Source organism: Pituophis catenifer, unplaced genomic scaffold (genome assembly GCF_029215685.1).
Source record: "Pituophis catenifer annectens isolate HBS135680 unplaced genomic scaffold, rPitCat1.0.hap2 SCAF_9, whole genome shotgun sequence".
Classification (NCBI taxonomy): Eukaryota; Metazoa; Chordata; class Lepidosauria; order Squamata; family Colubridae; genus Pituophis; species Pituophis catenifer.
In genome coordinates, this window is record NW_027256889.1 from 16,327,573 (window position 1) to 16,347,413 (window position 19,841).

General features: G+C 45.2%; 1 protein-coding gene across 1 annotated transcript in view; it reads right to left on the reverse strand.

The window, feature by feature from the left end:
* The window catches only part of SYTL1 (synaptotagmin like 1), a 35,179-nt gene extending 16,944 nt beyond the window's left edge, over positions 1-18,235 (reverse strand). Inside the window, exons 1-10 of the mRNA XM_070949703.1 lie at positions 18,108-18,235; positions 15,771-15,919; positions 14,092-14,299; positions 12,616-12,667; positions 11,863-11,926; positions 8,880-8,968; positions 7,669-7,797; positions 5,153-5,319; positions 3,946-4,048; positions 805-966 (exon numbers count right to left, since the gene is read on the reverse strand). Coding sequence (XP_070805804.1) covers positions 805-966; positions 3,946-4,048; positions 5,153-5,319; positions 7,669-7,797; positions 8,880-8,968; positions 11,863-11,926; positions 12,616-12,667; positions 14,092-14,299; positions 15,771-15,919; positions 18,108-18,235 — 1,251 coding nt within the window. The remainder of the gene's footprint in view (positions 1-804; positions 967-3,945; positions 4,049-5,152; positions 5,320-7,668; positions 7,798-8,879; positions 8,969-11,862; positions 11,927-12,615; positions 12,668-14,091; positions 14,300-15,770; positions 15,920-18,107) is intronic.
* Positions 18,236-19,841: the final 1,606 nt, after the last annotated feature.

The following is a 19,841-nucleotide window of genomic DNA, read 5'->3' on the forward strand; positions in this document are numbered from 1 at the left end:
GTTAGGAACACGGTTGTTCAGTGAATCTGGCTTCCTCATTGACTCTGCTGATCAGAAGGTTGCAAAAGGTGATCACAGGACCCCAGGACACTGCAACCATCATAAATATGAACCAGTTGCCAAGCATCCAAATTGTGATCACATGACCATGGGGATGCTGCAATGGTGATAAGTGTGAAAAAGTCACTTTTGTTGGTACCGTTATAATTTCAATCACTAAATGAGCTGTTGTAATTCGAGGACTACCTATATTATAAACTGACCCGGTAATTTCAGATTCAGCATTGGCACTTAAGTGCTATAAACAAGCAACCAAATCTGGCTGCAAGCAGGGTTTTGGTTTAGTGGGCAGTGGGAGTCCAAGCGTTAAGGTTTACTCAATGAATCGTGGTCCAAAAAAGGAAGGACTAAGTCATGTGTGAAGATGGTCAGAAGGAGAGATGAAAATATTTAGGGAAAGTTTGCAACATAAAGCATTTCCTTGTCATCAGGATGGTAGGCTTGCATCTGACCTGCATGACTTTCAAACTGCTGATAGAAACTCAAAGAATACAACTGGTCTCCATACAGAATCAGTTAGCTTAGCAGAGCAGAACTAAAACACCGAGGAGAAAGCTGTAGCATCTACTTTTCCATGAGGAAGAAATTCTGATACCCACTTTCATGGAGAATTAGATATCTAATCACCCACATACGAAACGTCCCCTTCTGTTGTTACACAAGGTGAGATGCTACAGATGCTTTGGGAAACTAATACGAGGACACCCATTTTCCCCGTCATCTGGTCCAACCGGGGTCACTTACCTTGGGCTGCAGATTGAACCACTTTGGACTGGTGTTGCTCCAATCCCAGGTATTCAAGGCCATCTCCACTTCTCCCAGGAAAACGTTTCGGCCCAGGGAATCATGATGCCAGACAGACAGGTTCAGGATCCTCCCGTGGAGTTCAGCCTTTTCAATCTTGTACTATAGATCAAGATGGGTGGAAAAACAGGAGAAAAGGGAAGGTGAAAACATGGACAACTTTAGGGGACGCTCCAACTGTCTACCTAACAGCAGGGGTGGGCTGCTGGGGGCTCGCAGGGGTTCGGGAGAACCTCTAGCTAAGATTCTGTGCAATTCGGAGAACCCCCAAATCCCACTCCTGGCTGGCCCCGCCCAACCCACCCCGCCCCTCCCAGGAGTCCCCACGCGGCCTGTTTTAAATGCAGGTAAGTGCAGGGCGTGCAGGGAGTCTTGGGGAGGGCAATAAACAGGCCTACCGGAAGTTTGGGAAGAATTTCTTCTTCGCTTCTGAGCCTGGGGAGTCCGTTTTCGCCCTCCCCGAGGCTCGAGGAAAGCCTTCGGAGCCCGGGGAGGGCAAAAACACACACACACACACACACATACACCCACTGTAATGCAGGAGGCCGACTAGGCCATGCCTACCATGGCCACGCTTACCCAGCAACCGGGCAGAGAACCCCTTGCTAAAGTTTTTGAAGCCCAACGCTGCCTAACAGTCATGTACAGCAGCAAACCCCAACTTTTGGGGCATCAGGGACCAGTTCCATGGAAAAAAAGTTTTCCATGAATTATGGTGTGGAGGGAGGGTGTGGTTTTATGTACTACCTAGTGCAGATGAAGCTTCACTCATTTGTGCGGCCGAGTTCCCAACAGGCAGCGGACTGTTACCGGTCCGTGGCTCGGGAGTTGGGGAACCCTGATGTAGAGCAACTGTTCAGAAACATCTGAAAGACAGTGTCTTCCCATTCCTGATTCAAGTAGCAGAAAACAGTGAGCATCTTCCCCTTAAGTGTCTCATGTAGGACAGGAGTGGGCAAAAAGATCAGGACACCCGGAGGCTCCAACTGGCGCAGAGTGCGGCCGTGCGGGTGGTTATGGGAGTGACGTGGCGCTTCCATGTAACACCTCTCCTGCGCGAGCTGCACTGGCTCCCGGTGATCTTCTGGGTGTGCTTCAAGGTTTTGGTTACCACCTTTAGAGCGCTCCATGGCTTAGGGCCTGGTTATTTACGGGACCGCCTGCTGCCACAAACGGCCTCCCACTGGCCGGTACGCTCTCACAGAGAGGGACTCCTCCGGGTGCCGTCGGCCAAACAATGTCGGCTGGCGGCCCCCAGGGGGAGAGCCTTCTCTGTGGGGGCACCTACTATCTGGAATGAGCTCCCCCCGGAGATACAGAGGATCCCGGATCTACGCACCTTCCGCCGCGCTCTCAAGACCTTTTTATTTCACCAGGCTGGTCTGGCCTAACCTCTCCCATTCTCTTTTTAATGTAAATTTTAATGTAAAGTTTAATTTGTTCTTAACCTGGGGTTTTAAATTTGTCTTGGGCTAAATTGATTTAATTCGATTTTACTTCTGCTCTTAAATTTTTGTATTCTATGTGTTTTATCTTGTGCCTGTTCACCACCCTGAGTCCTTCGGGAGTAGGGCGGTATATAAATCAAATAAAATGAAATGAAAAAAAAATGACTATATCTTAGCCATGCTGGCTGGGGAATTCTGGGAGTTGAAGTCCACCCATCTTTAAGTTGCCAAAGTTGAAAACACTGCTTTGGATTAGTTGAGTATAAAAGATAACCATTCCGATGTTCTCAGAAATATTCTGTTCTTCCAGAACCACACTGAGCAGAAGGGACTCAAGGGTTTTCCAAAAGTCAATTGTCTGGAACAGAAACAGAATTCCTGGTGGTGTTCCAGAAATAGCTTGCTTCTGAAAAGCTACCGAATCTCTACGCCAGGAAATGTCTGCATTAGGAATTCCAGGAGAAAGAATAGAAGCATTTGAAATGTGGATTTACAGGCAGCTATTACGTATAAATTGGGTTGACAAAATCAGAAGTGAGGAGGTGATAAGCTGCCTGGGAAAGCAAAGGGAAATCATCAAAACCATAAAAAAGCAAAAGTTAGAATACTTTGTGATGTGATGTGACATCCAGAAAAATACAGCATCCTTCACTTAATCCTCCAGGGAAAGTTATTGAAGGAAAATGAGGTCCAGGCAGAAGAAGAACATCATGGCTTCAAAATCTAAGGGACTGGTTTGGACAAAATTCAGCAGCACTTTTTCGTGCAGCTGTTGAGAAAAATAGGATTGCCGACATGATCGTCAATGTCCGATGACGGATATGGCAGAAGACGAAGGAGAAGGAGAAGGAGAAGGAGAAGGAGAAGGAGAAGGAGAAGGAGAAGGAGAAGGAGGAGAAGGAGGAGGAGAAGAAGAAGAAGGAGGAGGAGGAGGAGGAGGAGGAGGAGGAGGAGGAGGAGGAGGAGGAGGGAGGAGGAGGAGGAGGGTGGGGGGGGTTTGAAAAATCTTGAGGCCAATGTAGGTGCTCTGGATGGAGAGTTCAAAAAAACTCTAGCCCAAATTATAAATAGACTATTGTTTTGAGATTTGATGTGGAATTTTATCCTTAGCTCCAGTCCACGGATACTCTTTTCAGGAATGGCTGATTTTATCTCACCAGAAGAAAACAGACTGATTTAAGGGAAGACATGCTCAATGGAAAGATTAAAATAAAATCTTAATTTAAAAATAGAGGGTGGAATCAGATTTGGGGGTTGGAAATTTAGATATGTTCCTGAATACTCTTCTCTACAGCGACACCCAGAAAAATACGGCATCCTTCACTTAATCCTCCAGGGAAAGATTGAAGGCAAACAAGGTCCAGGCAGAAGAAGATGATCATGGCTTCAAAACCTAAGGGACTGGTTTGAACAAAATTCAACAGCACTTTTTCGTGCGGCTGTTGAGAAAAATAAATTGCCAACATGATCGCCAATGTCTGATAACAGATATGGCACAAGAAGGAGGAGGAGAAGGAGAAAGAAGGAATGTCTTGAGAAGGCTGGAAGGCTTTATCCTTGGAAGGTGACTTTGCAGACAACTTTGCTTTTGATTAGTAGGAGCTCACATCAGAAGCTGCTGCATCTCCCTCACCTTAAGAGTCTCATTAAAGATAGGATCTAAACTTCTCTTCTTGACAGCAGTTTTCCTCTTGCTGTGATTGGATCTGTCAGGAAGCAGGTAGGTTTTGACATATCTGGGTGGGTGAGAAAGGCATTACAAAGTCAGTGTAAGTCACCATGACAGCCTTGCCCTAATTTGGCACCTGATGCCCTGGAATGAGGTTTTAATCATCCGAGGCGTTTCTATAAAATACACCGTTCGTATCACAGATGATGTACAAACAAGTTTGTACAACGGCCTTCGGCCAATCACGTCTGATGTCAATTTGCAGACAAGCAATCCGTTTACAGGATTTGATCAAGTTGACCTCATTTGCCTAAGCACATCATTATGTAAAATTTATATTATCTGGTTCTGCAAACGATGCCAACTTATGCAAATAACTCCTGTGGTTTTACACCAGTGCAAAAGCTATCAGAATATCCAGATTTAATTCATTACAGGGCCACAATTGACCCTAACATTTCTGTTGTTAAGGAAGACGTTTGTTAAGTGAGTATTGCCCCGTTTTACGACCTTTGTTGCCACAGTTGTTAAGTGAATCGCTGCAGTTGATAAATTAGTGCCATGGTTGTTAAGCGAATCTGGCTCCCACATTGATTTTGCTTGGCAAAAGGTGGCAAAAGGTGATCTAGGGACACAGTAATGGTCGTAAGTATGAACCAGTTGCCAAGCATCTGGATTTTGATCATATGACCATGGGGCTGGTACAAAGGTCGTAAGTGTAAAAAATGGTCATAAGTCATTTTTTTCAGTGCCATTGTAATTTTGAATGGTCAGTAAATGAACTGTTGTAAGTTGAGGACTACCAGCAATGTCCTTGTGGCCCATCAGTGCTCGTCTTAAGACAGGGCTGTTCACCCAAGGATGAAAGATGCCAGGATATTAGTCAAACCCTTCACTAAACGAACTGTTGTAAATCGAGGACTACCTGTATTGTGGGAATGTCCAAATCCAGATGTCCTCAAGTAAAACACAGTCTGCTAAAGGGAGGTCTATTAAATCAAAGTTTGACTATGGTATCATCCTGCTAGCAGCGGCCACAAGTCCCTTGAAAGACCTGAACAGCTTCTATCCTTCCTAAATTGTGAGGCACACACCCAGATGCCCTCCAGCCATTCAAGGATGTGGCAACTGTTGGTCTGCAGCTAAGAGCCAGCCCCTTCCCCAAACGTACGGATCTGACCGCTGTTTTTTAGCTTCAGCAAGATCCCGGCACTGAATGATCTGGACGTGAAGCTCCTTCTTGGAGGAGTCGTAGCGCAAGGAGAACTGGAGGCAACCACGGACGTCGATGCTCCCAATGTCATTGTCGCTGAACATGCTCGCCATACTGCCGCTCATCTGCAGTGAGATGAGAACAGTCAAGGATCAAGAAAGGAAGAGGCAGATTCCCAAGGTAGGTCGAGGACAATGTTTCGGTCTCGCGAGTGTGAAATCTTTCAAGGAAATTGGAAACAATACAAAACTGAACACTGTTCAATAGCTATACTACACCCAGCCCAAAACAAACAATTGCTTACTGCAATTGTTTCCCTCAGGAGTAAGAGGAGGAGGGGGAGGGGAGGGGACAGGAGGGGAGGGGAGGGGAGAAGATAGGGGAGGGGAGGAGAGGGAACGGGAAGGGAGAAGGGAGAAGGGAAGAGAAGAGAAGGGAAGGGAGAGGAGAGGGGAGGAGAAGGAAGAGAGGGGAGGGGGAAGAAAAGGGAAGAGGAGATGGAAGGGGAAGGAAGAGGGGAGAAGGGAAGAGAAGAGAAGGGGGAGGAAAGAGGGGAGGAGAGGGGGAGGGGAGGGGAGGGGAAAAGAAAAGGGAAGGGGAGATGGGAGGGGAAGGAAGGAGGGCACAGAAGAGGAGAGGAGGGAAGGGAAGAGGCGAGAGGAGAGGAGAGGGAAGGGGAGGAAAGAGAGGAGAGGGGAGAGGAAAGGAGAGGAGAGGAGGGGAGGGGAGAGGAGAGGGAAGGGGAGGAAAGAGGAGAGGAGAAGGGAGAGAGGAGAGGAGAGGGGAGAGGAGAGGAGAGGAGAGGGGAGAAGGGAAGAGAAGGGGGAGGAAAGAGGGGAGGAGAGGAAAGGGAGGGGAGAGGAGAGGAGAGGAGAGGGAAGGGAAGGGGAGGAAAGAGAGGAGAGAGGAGAGGAGAGGAGAGGAGAGGAGAGGAGAGGAGAGGAGAGGAGAGGAGAGGAGAGGAGAGGAGAGGATCCTAATAATTATGATTTTAAACCACTGGATACCTTTAGCCTAAAGAAGAAAAGCTTAAGGACAGACATGGTCTTCCAATGCCTGAAGAGCTGCCACCAGGGAGAATGTAGCTGTATTCTCTACAGTCTCTGAAGGTAGGATAAAAACCAAACCCTGAAAGATTTGCATGCAGATATATCCAAACTTGAAATAAGGAGTTGTTTTCTAGTGGAGGTAGTGGAAGAGCCTCCCTTCTGGAGTTATTCTAATAGGCATTTGTCTGGGATGATCTAAAGATACCTGTCCTCCAAACATTCATTCCAACCCTAAGATTGAAAACCATCCAGGATAGAATAACAGGGAAATTAGTATTTATCTACTGAAGCAGTCTATAACTCCTTCACCCCAAGAACCATTTTTGCAATTCTTGGAACCTGTTTTGCCCATAAAAGGCTAAAAAAATGATGACACCGTTTCCTGCCATGTGGAGAAGACGAAACACAGAGAAACGAAAGTCCTAAACAAGGCTTAACACATTTTAAAATGCCAGGACAAACTTTTTCCCCAAACCTATGCGCTGATATCAAAGCTAATTTCATATTTGGGGGGGAAAAAACTCAAATCTGATATAGAATTGAATTCAACGTGGAATCCAGTTTTGCACTATAAACGTACGAACAGGTTTGCACTGTAGATAAATTTTCCTAATGTTAGTAATGAAGATAAAGATATTGATCTTTTTATGATCTTCTAAATTCAGCAAATTCCTTACATTAAGCAGAAATGGCTACAGTTTTTTATCCTAGTTTATTAACTTAGAATCTGAGTCATACTGGTTATAGCTGTGAAACGCCACCTAATACTCTGATTTTAATTGTGATCAATTTTAGTATTGACTTAAAGTTTGCAATTAGCACAACATACTGTAACGTGGAATACCTAGAAATGTGCAGACTTCTTATCAACGCCATTTGGAATTGTTCTTTCTCTTCCCTTCTGTTGTCTTCAGATATTATAAATATTATTATCATTATGAATTTCAGCAACATGATTTGCATCATCATCCTATATCTGTGATGGCGAACCTGTGACACACGGAGCCATATCGGTGGGCACACGAGCATTGCCCTAGTTCAGCTCCAGCGCACTGGCCACCTGATTTTTGGGCCTTCCAGGCCGGAAGTCAGGAAACAGGCTGTTTCTGGCCTCCGGATGGCCTCTGGGGGTGTGTGGGGAAGGCCGTTTTTGTCCTTCCCAGGCTCCTAGAAAGTCCCTGGAGCCTGGGGAGGGCGAAAAATGACCTACCGGGCCCACCATGCCATCATGTGCCAAAAGCGTGGGGAGCGTGGTGTGGGGGTGCATTGAATTATGGGTTTGGGCACACCCTCGCGCACCCCCCCACGCTCTCCATGCTTTTGGCACGCGACTGCAAAAAGGTTAGCCATCGCTGCCCTATATAATATAGCTTTTAGCTCCCCCAGAAAATGTTACGTTCTTATTGCAACCATGAAATCACATACCGTGGAGGAACTCAAACTGGAGAAGGAAGAGCTAGCATTTAGCCCTTTATTTGGGGGGCTCACTGGATTCGCCGTTGAAGGGGATGAAACCAAAGCCGACCCTCGTCCATTTTCCAATCCGTTGTTATTCTAAGGTTTTGAAATAATTGGGAGAAGAAAAGAGGAAGAGTTGTTCTCATAAAATGCCTGCAATACGGTAATCTCCCTAACCTTAAAATCCATCACTGGGAAATTCCAGCTGCAAAAGGACACATACAACAAGAGACTGTACATCAAAACTTTAGTACAAGGGTGTCAAATTCACGGATGACACATTATCATCATGTGACGTATTGCAACTTTCCCCCCCTTCGCTAAAATGGGGGTGGGGGTGGCCAGCGCGTGACACATCTGGCCCACGAGCCGTGCGTTTAACATCCCTGCTTTAGTATGTCCTTCTGTATGTGAATCCCCAGTTGGAGTAAAAATTCAATGCTACCAATCCCCATTCAGGGAGTAGAGAAGCAAAACACAATATATGCTGTGTGCCTCATTATAGAAGTAGTCAAACGATCTGAAACAACAGAAATGGCGTGTATTATGTTAATTGTTCAGACTCTGCCTGATATGGACCGTGATTAATAAATGTATATGCAGGAGTGGGCTGTTGGGGGTTCGCAGGGGTGCGGGAGAACCTCTAGCTAAGATTCTGTGCAGTTCCGAGAACCCCCAAATGGTTCCCTCACTCCTGGCTGGCCCTGCACCCCTCCCCTCACAGGAGTCCCCACGTGGCCCATTTTGGATGCAGGTAAGCACAGGGCACGTGCAGAGGCTCGGGGAGGGCAAAAAACAGGCCTACCAGAAGTTCAGGAAGGCCAGAAACAGGCCCATTTCCGGCCACCAGAGGGCCTCCAGAGCCTGGGGAGGCCGTTTTCGCCCTCCCAGAAGCTCAAGGAAAGCCTCCGGAGCCCAGGGAGGGCAAAAATGCCCCCCAGCCATGGTGCAGGAGACCAACTAGACCACACCCACCATGGTTACGCCCATCCAGCAACCAGGCAGAGAACCCCTTGCTAAAAGTTTTGAAGCCCACCCCTTTGTATATGTGCATGCATGTATGGGTGTATGTATAAATGCTCAAGCTCCATTCAGTCGTCCCCCCCCAACTCCACCCAGACGCAAGGGGTTACAGGGTCGTTAAAAGAAAAAGTAAGAGGCCATCTCTGCCTTTGTACCTGCACTGGGTCCTTGACAGCTGGGTCCACTCCAGGCTTTTCTTGTTCTTCTGTCTCAGAATTCAGGCTGCTAAATGAGCTGCTTCTCTCTGCAACAGCCAGCGGGGTTAAGGGATAAGGAGAAAATGAGGCACGGGACTTGGAAGCTCAACAATTCTGTGTCAAGATTTAATGCTGCCATCCAGTCATAAGATACAGCACAAAGAAGGAGCCTGGGTAGCTCTGCAGACAAGGCACTGCAATTTAACACCAGCTGTCTGCAATTAAAGTAAGTTCGAATCTCGCCAGGCTCAAGGTTGACTCAGCCTTCCATCCTTTCTAAGGTAGGTAAATTGAGGACCCAATTTGTGGGGGCAATAAGCTGACTTTGTATAAATATACAAAAGGATGAAGGCTATTGCTTAACGCATTGTAAGCTGCCCTGAGTCTCTGGAGAAGGGCGGCATATAAATAAAAAAAAAAGAAGAAGAACTGCCACAAAATGTCACAACATGGGATGTTCCTGTACAGAAGTGTTTCTCAACCTTGGCAGCTGGAAGATGGAAGGACTTCAACTCCCAGAATTTCCTAGCCAGCCTAGCTGAAGACTAGCTGGCTGGGGAATTCTGGGAATTGAAGTCCACCCATCTTCCAGCTGCCAAGGTTGAGAAACACTGCTGTACAGAATGCCAGCCAGCCAGTTCCATGCCACTTGCACCCAACACCCAGACATCCACTCAGAGACAGTGGACATGCCTTTTCATCATTAGATGGCTTTGGACCTTTCCCCCAAATCTTAGAAGGTTGTTTTCATAAAGCAGGGGTCTCCAAACTTGGCAACTTTTGTTGTTGTTAATTGCAAAGTCGTGTCCGACGCATCACGACCCAATGGACAATGTTCCTCCAGGCCTTCCTGTCTTCTACCATCCCCTGGAGTCCATTTAAGCTCACGCCGACTGCTTCAGTGACTCCATCCAGCCCCCTCGTTCTCTGTCGTCCCCTTCTTCTTTTGCCCTCAATTGTTCCCAGCATTAGGCTCTTCTCCAGTGAGTCCTTCCTTCTCATTAGGTGGCCAAAGTATTTCAGTTTCATCTTCAGGATCTGGCCTTCTAAAGAGCAGTCAGGGTTGATCTCCTCTAGGACTTGCCGGTTTGATCGCCTTGCAGTCCAAGGGACTCGCAGGAATCTTCTCCAGCACCAGAGTTTAAAGGCCTCAATTCTTTAAGAACTTTAAGCGTGGCTGCTAATGGGTTTGTGCACAGTAGAGATGGAGAGGAAGAAGCTGACTATTAGTTTTTGTAAATGGTTTGCTTCATGCTTTGGAAACCAACAAAGAGCTGGTCAGGGAGAGAAGGTCCTAGGGACACCATAAGCTATGAATTCTTATTGGTTCTTTCTAGGACCTTCACTATATTCTTTTCTCCCCAACCCTGGTCTTTGCACTGAGAAATGGCTTCCTTGAGTACAGATGGAAATGCTGTCCCTCAAAATAAGCACCCTGATTAGAAGAAGAAGTGGATTTTCATCAGATTACAGTGGTACCTTGGTACTCAACTGCTTTGAAACTCATCAAATTTGGCAGTCAACACACATTTTAATGCAAAATTTTGTCCTGGTATTCATTGTTTGTTTGGTACTCAACACGCAATAGCAATAGCAATAGCACTTAAGAATTGTATATTGCTTCACAGTGCTTTAAAAGATAAAGGCAAAGGTTCCCCTCACACATATGTGCTAGTCGTTCCCAACTCTAGGGGGCAGTGCACATCTCTGTTTCAAAGCCGAAGAGCCAGCGCTGTCCGAAGACGTCTCCATGGTCATGTGGCCGGCATGACTCAATGCCAAAGGCGCACAGAACGCTGTTACCTTCCCACCAAAGGGGGTCCCTATTTTTCTACTTGCATTTTTGACGTGCTTTCGAACTGCTAGGTTGGCAGAAGCTGAGACAAGTAACGGGAGCTCACTCCGTTACGTGGCACTAGGGATTCAAACCGCTGAACTGCCGATCTTTCGATCGACAAGCTCAGCGTCTTAGCCACTGAGCCACTGCGTCCCTTCACAGTGCTTCACAGCCCTTTCTAAGCAGTTTACAGAGTCAGCAAATTGCCCCCAACAGTCTGGGTCTTCATTTTACCAACTTCATAAAGATGAAACCTTGAGCCGCTCAGAATTGAACTCCTGGAGTGAACAGTGTTTTAGCCTAACCCTAACCCTAAGCACTGTGCCACCACAGCTGAAGCTGGAACTTGTCAGTGTTGGCTGCCCTGTGACTCACTACATTATTTCTTATGGGAAAAAATTGTTTGGTATTCTTCGTTTTTGGTACTCATCTTGCCTCCCAGAACCAAATAACGATGGGTGCCGAGATACCACTGTAATGGCAATGGGGATGTGAATGCTGCTACCTTTTTCTGATCCCTGCAGCCCCAACTGCAGGGTCCACCTTGGTGGCGCAGCAGACTAAAGCACTGTTAAGTAACATCAACTGCCTGCAATTACTGCAAGTTTGAATCTCACCAGGCTCAAGGTTGACTTAGCCTTCCATCCTTTCGAGGTAGGTAAAATGAGGACCTGGTTGGTGGGGGCAATAAGCTGACTTTGTATAAAAAAGAACACCGCTTAGGGGGGGCCGAAAGCCCTACTAAGCAGGTATATACAAAAGTATGAAGGCTATTGCTTAACGCATTGTAAGCCACCCTGAGTCTCCGGAGAAGGGCGGCATATAAATCGAACCAATGAATGAATGAATGAATGAATGAATGAATGAATGAATGAATGAATGAATGAATGAATGAATAAATAAATAAATAAATAAATAAATAAATAAATAAATAAATAAATAAATAAATAAATAAATAAATAAATAAATAAATACCACTAGTTCAGGGGGACCTGCGTGGATATTTACACCAGAAAGAAAGCACCACACACTAATGCATTTAAATACATCTCCCATGTATTTGTTTTGTGGCTGCACTGATGCACATTTCTTTTGAATGTTTACCTAGAGTGTTTTCAACAGCCAACTCTGGGAAGCAGACCACATCCTTGGACATGAGGTTGGCCTCCTAAGAGAGAATAAAGAGAAGCGATCTGCTGTGGTTACTGAACACAGATGATTTGAATACAAATGTGTCTTCGGATCCTTATCAGCAAAAGCCAAACTGCACCAGCGACTGTAACTCCAGAGCTACAGTACAGCCTGAGCCATTTGTCAAAGTAGTCGGAAGGTTACAACAACCAAATGCTCTGAAATCCGCAGAGCAAGTCTCCAGGGATGTTTGCAGATTTCTAACACTAAGTCTTCTTCCTTAGATTTTTCAAATGTTATTTGTACAAAGGCCATCCTTGCACTCAGAACGAAGAATCGATATTTTTTTTAAAGGGGGCCAATGTAATACCGAAGGGTAAACAGAGGCTTTCCGGATTTTGCCAAATTTAGTCTCCTTATAACTAAGTGAGAACTGGAAGTACAGAACCATCTAGAGGTTGCTGGCTTGGGTTTCTGGAGCTGAATCGATGTTTCTGCATTTTAGAAGTGATGCTCAGCTATTCGCTTCCTGCTCCCCGTGTGCTACTGGCAGGGAGAGCGTTAGAAATGAGTATGTTGGGCAGCTGTCCTGACCTCCTTCTGCTCCACCACTTTAACTCTACTGTTCTACCTACTTGGTATCACTGTCATTTACAACTAGCACAAATGTTCACAACCACCATCCACTCTGGATGCAGGATTCCCTGGCCATAATAAACCACTTACCGGGGTCTTTGTCAGTTGGAATGACGGAGGCACGGCAGTCTCAGGGAGCAGTCTATACGGAAACGGAGATGTAATTAAAATTATAATTTCAAATGAAATACCTTGTATTTTGCTCTGGGAAGTCGGGGGAGGGGAGGGTGGGATGAAGGGGGGGAAAGGGTGGGGGGAACATGGGGGAGAATTTTTGTATTTCTTTTTTGTAAAACTTTTCAATAAAAAAAAAAATTATAATTTCATAGCAAGCCCTCCGGCTCCATCCACAAGAGATGTCTGCTTGAGTCCCACCCAGATTGCCTTCCAGAAGCTGCTGATAAGGGCATTTGGCCTTGTAATTTTATCCTATAATCCGCGGGCCTTTTATTTGTATACATTTGTTTATTATATATTCTTTCTGAAGCATCTTTTGTGTAAAGTACCAAAAGTCCTTAGGGATTTGGCATTCTACAAATAACAGCACTAAATATGATAAGGATTCAGAATAGTATTGACTATTCTAAAGTCAATGTTGTGTTCTAAAAGGAAAGATTTGTTTTCTGGGAAAATATTAACGGACCATGGAGGGACAATGTCAGTACTATTCTTCAAATACCTGAAGGGTTTTTACATAGGAAAAGAAAACAACTTGTCTTCTACTGCCCCAGATAAGGATACATTTCAACTGAAAAGTGTTATTAGTAAACGCAGTTAAAACCAGGGTGGAAGCCAATTGGAGTGGAGAGCACATGGCTGAACTATACTTCCCAGCTCTCCTTATCACTGACCATGCCAGTGGGTGCTCCCGAGAGCTGTAGTTCAGTATCATCTGGAGGACACAAGATCTCTTTAATATAAGGGATTCAAGGACTTTCCCTTCAGTTGAGATCTTCAAGAAGAAGTTGGATTATTATGTCTTGGGAAAGTTCTACTTCTGGATTTCCTCAAAAACTTTGGATTGCAAATAGGAAAAAGCAGAGCTCAGGTGATATGCAGGTGATCAGCAAGATACTCAAAGGTTTAACAGTAAGAGAAATAATTCTATCAGGTTAAATCCAGGAAAGGAATACATTTACTTATGAAGGGTCTACATTAAGCTCTGATTCTAGCAATGTAACCAAATCTTTGAGTTGGGCATCGGTTCAGAAGAAATATCTTGTTCTGAAATTCTTCAAACCATGTGTTCAACCAAGGAACATAATTATAATGTTTGGGTTGACATTTCTTTTTGCTGACCAAACGTGTTTCAAGAGCCATTGCTGCCACATTTTCTATTACCTCTAGCTCATTGCTTGAGCTTCTGTTGCAAGACCTTCCTATGTCATCACCCTTAAAAAATCTACAGCTACAGCTTTCTCAAATAGCTCTTCCTCCTTGATAATTTAGGAAATGTTTTCTGCTGTAAGAATAAAGCTTTTAGCTGTTTGGACCACTTTTCGAGAAACTTGCATTTTCATAGCAAAGAACACAACTTCCTTCCACCTGAATATGAAAGCCGCTTACACATCCATAGTCTCCATCGTCTTCTCATCTTCTGGCACATTCATGGCCTCCATCGATTTCTCATCCTCTGGCACATCGATGGCCTCCATTGTCTTCTGATCCACTGGCACATCCATGGCCTCCATTGTCTTCTCATCCTCTGGCACAGGTTCACTGATCACATCTACATTCTTCAGACTGCTTTGTTGCTTGAGTTCCTGTTCACCTGCTTTGGTAGAGTGAAAGTAGTAACTTATCAAAGAGAGAAATTTCTAGAACTAAGGAGAAATTTCCTGGCAGTTAGAACAATTAACCAGCAGAATGGCTTGCCTTCAGAAGTGATCCAACACTATTTTTTTTAAAGAAGAGACTGGATAGCCATTTGTCCGGTATGGTATTGGTTCTCCTGCTTGATCAGGGGTTCGACTAAAAGATCTCCATGGTCCCTTCCAACTTCCAACTAGGTGTTATTTTGTATTCTGTATTCTTTTACCGCCTAGCTTTATGTCTTGTCACAAAGTCAACATTAACTAAAGGCACTTTCCTTTTCAGAAACAATGCTGCATTGAGTCAAAAGAATGAGAACCCCAAACTGAGGATCACTCTCCTCATCACCTCAGGAAAGGAAGATGAGACATAAAAAAAAATCATCCACCCTCACCATGCAGATGTTCAGGTTCTGAGCAGCCTGAGACAATCCTCTCCTTTAAAAACTACATTAAAAGCTACATTTTATGATTGTGAGAGTTATTAAGCAATGGAACAGTCTGCCTCCTAATATGTGAATTTTAGTGAATACTTTTAGTGAATAACAGAGGTTTTCAAGACAGAATGGGACAGGCATTTGTCCAGAACAGGTTGTCTCCAAACTTGCCAACTTTATGACTTCTGGACTTCAATTCTCAAAATTCCCCAGCCAACATGGCTGGCTGAAGAATTCTGCGAGTTGAAGTCCACAAGTCTTAAAGTTGCCAAGTTTGGAGACTCCTGAAGATTATATGAGGAGCAGACTTCATAAGTTAGTGAGCTCCCAAAAGATTGCTCCTCTTGTTTACCTTCCTTTTCCCTAATCTTGGAACCTAAGGAATAAGAGGACAGTCAAATGTCTATGGAGATTCTCAGTCATCCAGGTCATGGTTGGCTGAAGAAGCCTCTTGGACGAGAAGCAGGGGTGGGCTCCTGGGGGTTTGGCAGGGTTAGGGCGATCCTCTAGCCAAGGATCGCCAGGGTTTGGCAAACCCCCAAATGCCACCCCTGGCTGGCCACGCCCACTCCACCCCTCCCCTCCCAGGAGTCTCCACACGGCCCATTCATCATTCCAGGTAAGTGCAGGGACCGCGCATAGGGTCTGGGAGGGCAAAAAACGGGCCTACCGGAGGTTCCAGAAGTCCGGAAACGGGCCTGTTTCTGGCCTCCGGAGAGCCTCTGGATCCCAGGGGAAGCTGTTTTCACCCTCACGGAGGCTCGAGGAAAGCCTCTGGAGCCTGGGGAGAGTGAAAAATGCTCCCCCACCACTGTGGTGCAGGTGGCCGTCTAGGCCACGCCCACCCAGCAACGGGGCAGCGAACCCGTTGCTAAAGGATCTGAAGCCCACCCCTGGTGAGAAGTGAAAGGTCTTCAAAGAAAAACCAGAAAGTCCAGCTGCCTCTTGAAAAAGCACCTTTGGGACAAGAGGACAGTCAAGCACTTTCTTCTCTTACCTTTCGGCTTCTTCTTCCGGCGGATGGAAGCTCGGACAATGTCTGCCCCAAAGAGATTGCGCTGGTGTCGTTTGGAACGGACATCACGAAACCATTCGCCAGAAAAGATCTTCAGCCAGTTCGGGTCAGAGATAGACTTGCGCAGTTTGCTTGAAGGGGGCAGAGAGAGGGAAAGAGAAACGGGCAAGTTGGAAAGCTTCCATGGGCCAGAACCTCCACTTTCTCTTCCTCCTCCCCCTCCTCATTATCACCTATTTACAATCCAATTGTTTTGTCCAGCAAGCTTTCAAGGCAGCTGACCAAACACAAGGGTAGTTGGAAGTGAATCAAAATGATTAAAATGATTAATTCGAGCCAAGAAGGATCTGGGAAAAGGAGACGCCAAATGCTTCTGGAAAGCTGAAGCTATGGTAGCTAAAGGCAAAGTAGAGGACTACCAGCAATGTCCTTATGGCCCATCAGTGCTGGTCTTTTAAAAAGCTCTTAAGACCTGGCTGTTCACCCAGGCATAGGTGCCAAGATATTAGTCAAACCTGGGTGGTGTTACAAGTCTACTATTGACAGTTATATCCTCAATTGCCATTTTTCAGGCTTTCGTGCATATACATCAGTGGTGAAATCCAATTTTTTTTTTACTACCAGTCTGTGGACATGGCAGGGGAAGGATACTGCAAAATCCCCATTCCCTCCTCATTCCTGGGGGAAGGATATTGCAAAATCTCCATTCCCACCCCACTCTGGGGCCAGCCAGAGGTGGTATTTGCCAGTTCTCCAAACTACTCAAAATTTCCGCTGCCGGTTCTCCAGAACCTGTCAGAACCTGTTGGATTTCACCCCTGATATGCCTATGTATATGTAATTCTTATGTTTATATTTTTAACTATACAGATCGTCCTCTGGTTTTTGGTTGTCAATCAAGGCAGTTTTTAAGTGGCTCACATCTGATTTTGTCACTGTTTTATTACTACAGTTAAGCAAATCACTGCTGGTGTTAAGAGACTCACACACGGTGATTGAACCAATCCAGCTTTCCCCATTGACTTTGCTTGCAGGAAGCCAACTGAGGTCATCACAAATGGCAATCGTACAACCCAGCTGCAACCCTCATAAATATATGTCGGTTGCCAAGCACCCAAATTTTGTTCACGTGGCCATGGGGGATGCTGCAACGGTTCTAAGTGCAAATACTGGTTGTAAGTCATTAAATGAATGAAGACTGAGGACTATCTGTATATGCTGCCCAGAGTTGCCTTGGTGAGAAGGGCGGCCATGTAACTTGAATCAGATCAATAAATTATGTTGTGCATGACATCATCGTGGTTTCTAACAGATGCCAAATGCCTACAGAATTTTTTTAAAAAAACTTAATGGGGATGGACACGAAAGCAGCATCTGTTCCGGGGTGAAATCTAAAATTTGTTACTACCGGTTCTGTGGGCGTGGCTTAGGGGGGTAATGTAACTGGGTGGGCGTGGCCAATTTTTTTTTTTTTTTTACTTTTAAAACCATTTTTTCTACAACCTCTTCGGGGAAGAGGTTGTAAAAAAATGCTTTCAAAAGGCTCTGACGATCCCAGCTGAGTTGCCTGATTGGCAGAGACTTTTTTTCTTTTAAATGCCTCTGATGATCAGGCAACTCAGCTGGGATCGTCAAGAGGCATTTAAAAGAAAAAAAAAAGGTTTTTTTTCTTTTAAAAGCCTTTGATGATCCCAGCTGAGCCGCGCAATCATCAGAGGCTTTTTTTTTTACCTTTAAAAGCATTTTTTCGGCCAAAGAGGTTGTAGAAAAAATGCTTTTAAAAGTAAAAAAAAAAAAAGCCTCTGATGATTGTGCAGTTTAGCTGGGTATGGGGGGGGAGGGGCAAGGATTTTTGCTACCAGTTCTCCGAACCACCCGCCTCCATCGCTACCGGATTGGGCGATCCAGTCCGAACCGGGAGCATTTCACCCCTGATCTGTTCGTCTAAGCATCAGTGGCTCTGGGTTTCTTTTCTTGATAACATCTAGGGTGGGGATATGGCAAGACAAAAATGAAAGGAAGAATAATGTAATGGACACTCTCCTGTGCTGCTCCTTTAAGCACGTGGGTAGCAAAATGTCCCACTCAAATCTTGCACTCCAGTATGGTTCGGCCAATACAAAAGGTGTACCAGGTCTCAGATGTGGCCTGATGACCATAGATGGCCTATCTATGGCTTCCATGAACGAAACCATGGAAGACATCTTAAAGAAAAGACACCCCCCCCCTCCAATTAGAAATAGAGATCATTCTGATCTGGCCACTTTAAGAAAGCATCCAGAAACCTATTGAGACAACCACCACAGAACAGGTTCTCACTTGATCCGTCCTTCCTCGGACATCTGGAGTTGCATGTCTCTCTGCAAAACTTCCACAATTGCATTCTGCTCCTCCTCGGTCAGGAAGCTGAGGTCCAGCAGGGCCTCGATGCCAGCGTCTTGATCCATGGGAAATACTTAGTAAGAATGCTTCAAGTCAACACCCTGCAGTTCTAATCCCACCAGCGTTTGCTAAACATTAGCGTCCTCCTCGCGGTACATCCTCAGTGTCGAATTGGAAGGTCCAGCCAGGAGACAAACGTTATTGTTCTCCTTGTTGCCATAGGTACAGGAACAATTCTGAAGAAGGAAGCACCTGGCTCTAACCGATGAGACATGGGGGATGACTCTCCATTCAGGTTGCCTTCGGAGGAGATGCACCCTACGGGGGGAAAGATAAAGGAATGATTTTTTTTTAAGCTAAAAAAAGGGCCCATGGCCCACTCAAATTGATCCACATGTAGGTAGCTTTTCTTTAAAAAAAAAGAGAGAGGAGGGGAAGGTCAAAGAAAGTATGCTTATTAGAAGATGCAACAATGCAGTGGTGGAATTCAAATGTTTTTTACTACCAGTTCTGTGGGCGTGGCTTGGTGGGCATGGCAGGAGAAGGATACTGCAAAATCTCCATTCCCTCCCCACTCCTGGGGGAAGGATATTGCAAAATCTCCATTCCCTCCCTACTCCTGGGGGAAGGATATTGCAAAATCTCCATTCCCACCCCACTCTGGGGGGCCAGCCAGAGGTGGTATTTGCCGGTTCTCCGAACTACTCAAAATTTCCGCAACCAGTTCTCCAGAACCTGTCAGAACCTGCTGAATTTCATCCCTGCAACAATGGCTGTGTATAGCAGTGTGCTTCTCTCCAAATTGCTATACATGGGAGCTGAATTTGTCAACAAAAATATAAATGAGTGCACCAAGAACATGATATTTAGGAAGCGAAGGGAGAGGGAGAAAATAATTTGGTGCTGAATAAATGTGGATTGAATCCAAACATGAGTGACTGGTTTGAAAGGATTACATTATTATTTATTCTCTGTTATAATATCAATATATTTTAGCTGTCCATCTGCGAGAGGGATCTTGGAGTCCTAGTGGGCAAGCACTTAAGTATGAGCCAGCAGTCTGCTGCATCTGCCAAAAAAAGACAACGCAGTTCTAGGCTGCATTAACAGAAGGTCATGTGGCATCAAGGTCATGTGAAGTGTTAATACCACTTTATAATGTCTTGATAAGACCACTCTTGGAATATTGCATCCAGTTTCGGTCACCATGATATTCAAAAAAGGATGTTGAGACTCTAGAAGGAGTGTAGAGAAGAACAACTAGAGCCTGGATAGCTCAACAGACAGAGCTCTGTAATTTAACACCAGCTGTCTGCAATTAAAGTACGATTGAATCTCGCCAGGCTCAAGGTTGACTCAGCCTTCCATCCTTTCTAAGGTAGGTAAAATGAGGACCCAGTTTGTGGGGGCAATAAGCTGACTTTGTATAAATATACAAAAGTATGAAGGCTATTGCTTAACGCATTGTAAACCGCTCTGAGTCTCCGGAGAAGGGCGGCATATAAATCAAATTAAAATAAAAAATAAAATAAAATAAACAACGAAGATGATTAGATGATAAAGATGATAAAGATATGAAAAATGTTTGGAGGAATTGGGTAAGTCTACATAGTTTAATGAAAAGAAGGACTAGTGGTGACATGATAGCAGTGTTCCAACATCTAAGAACAC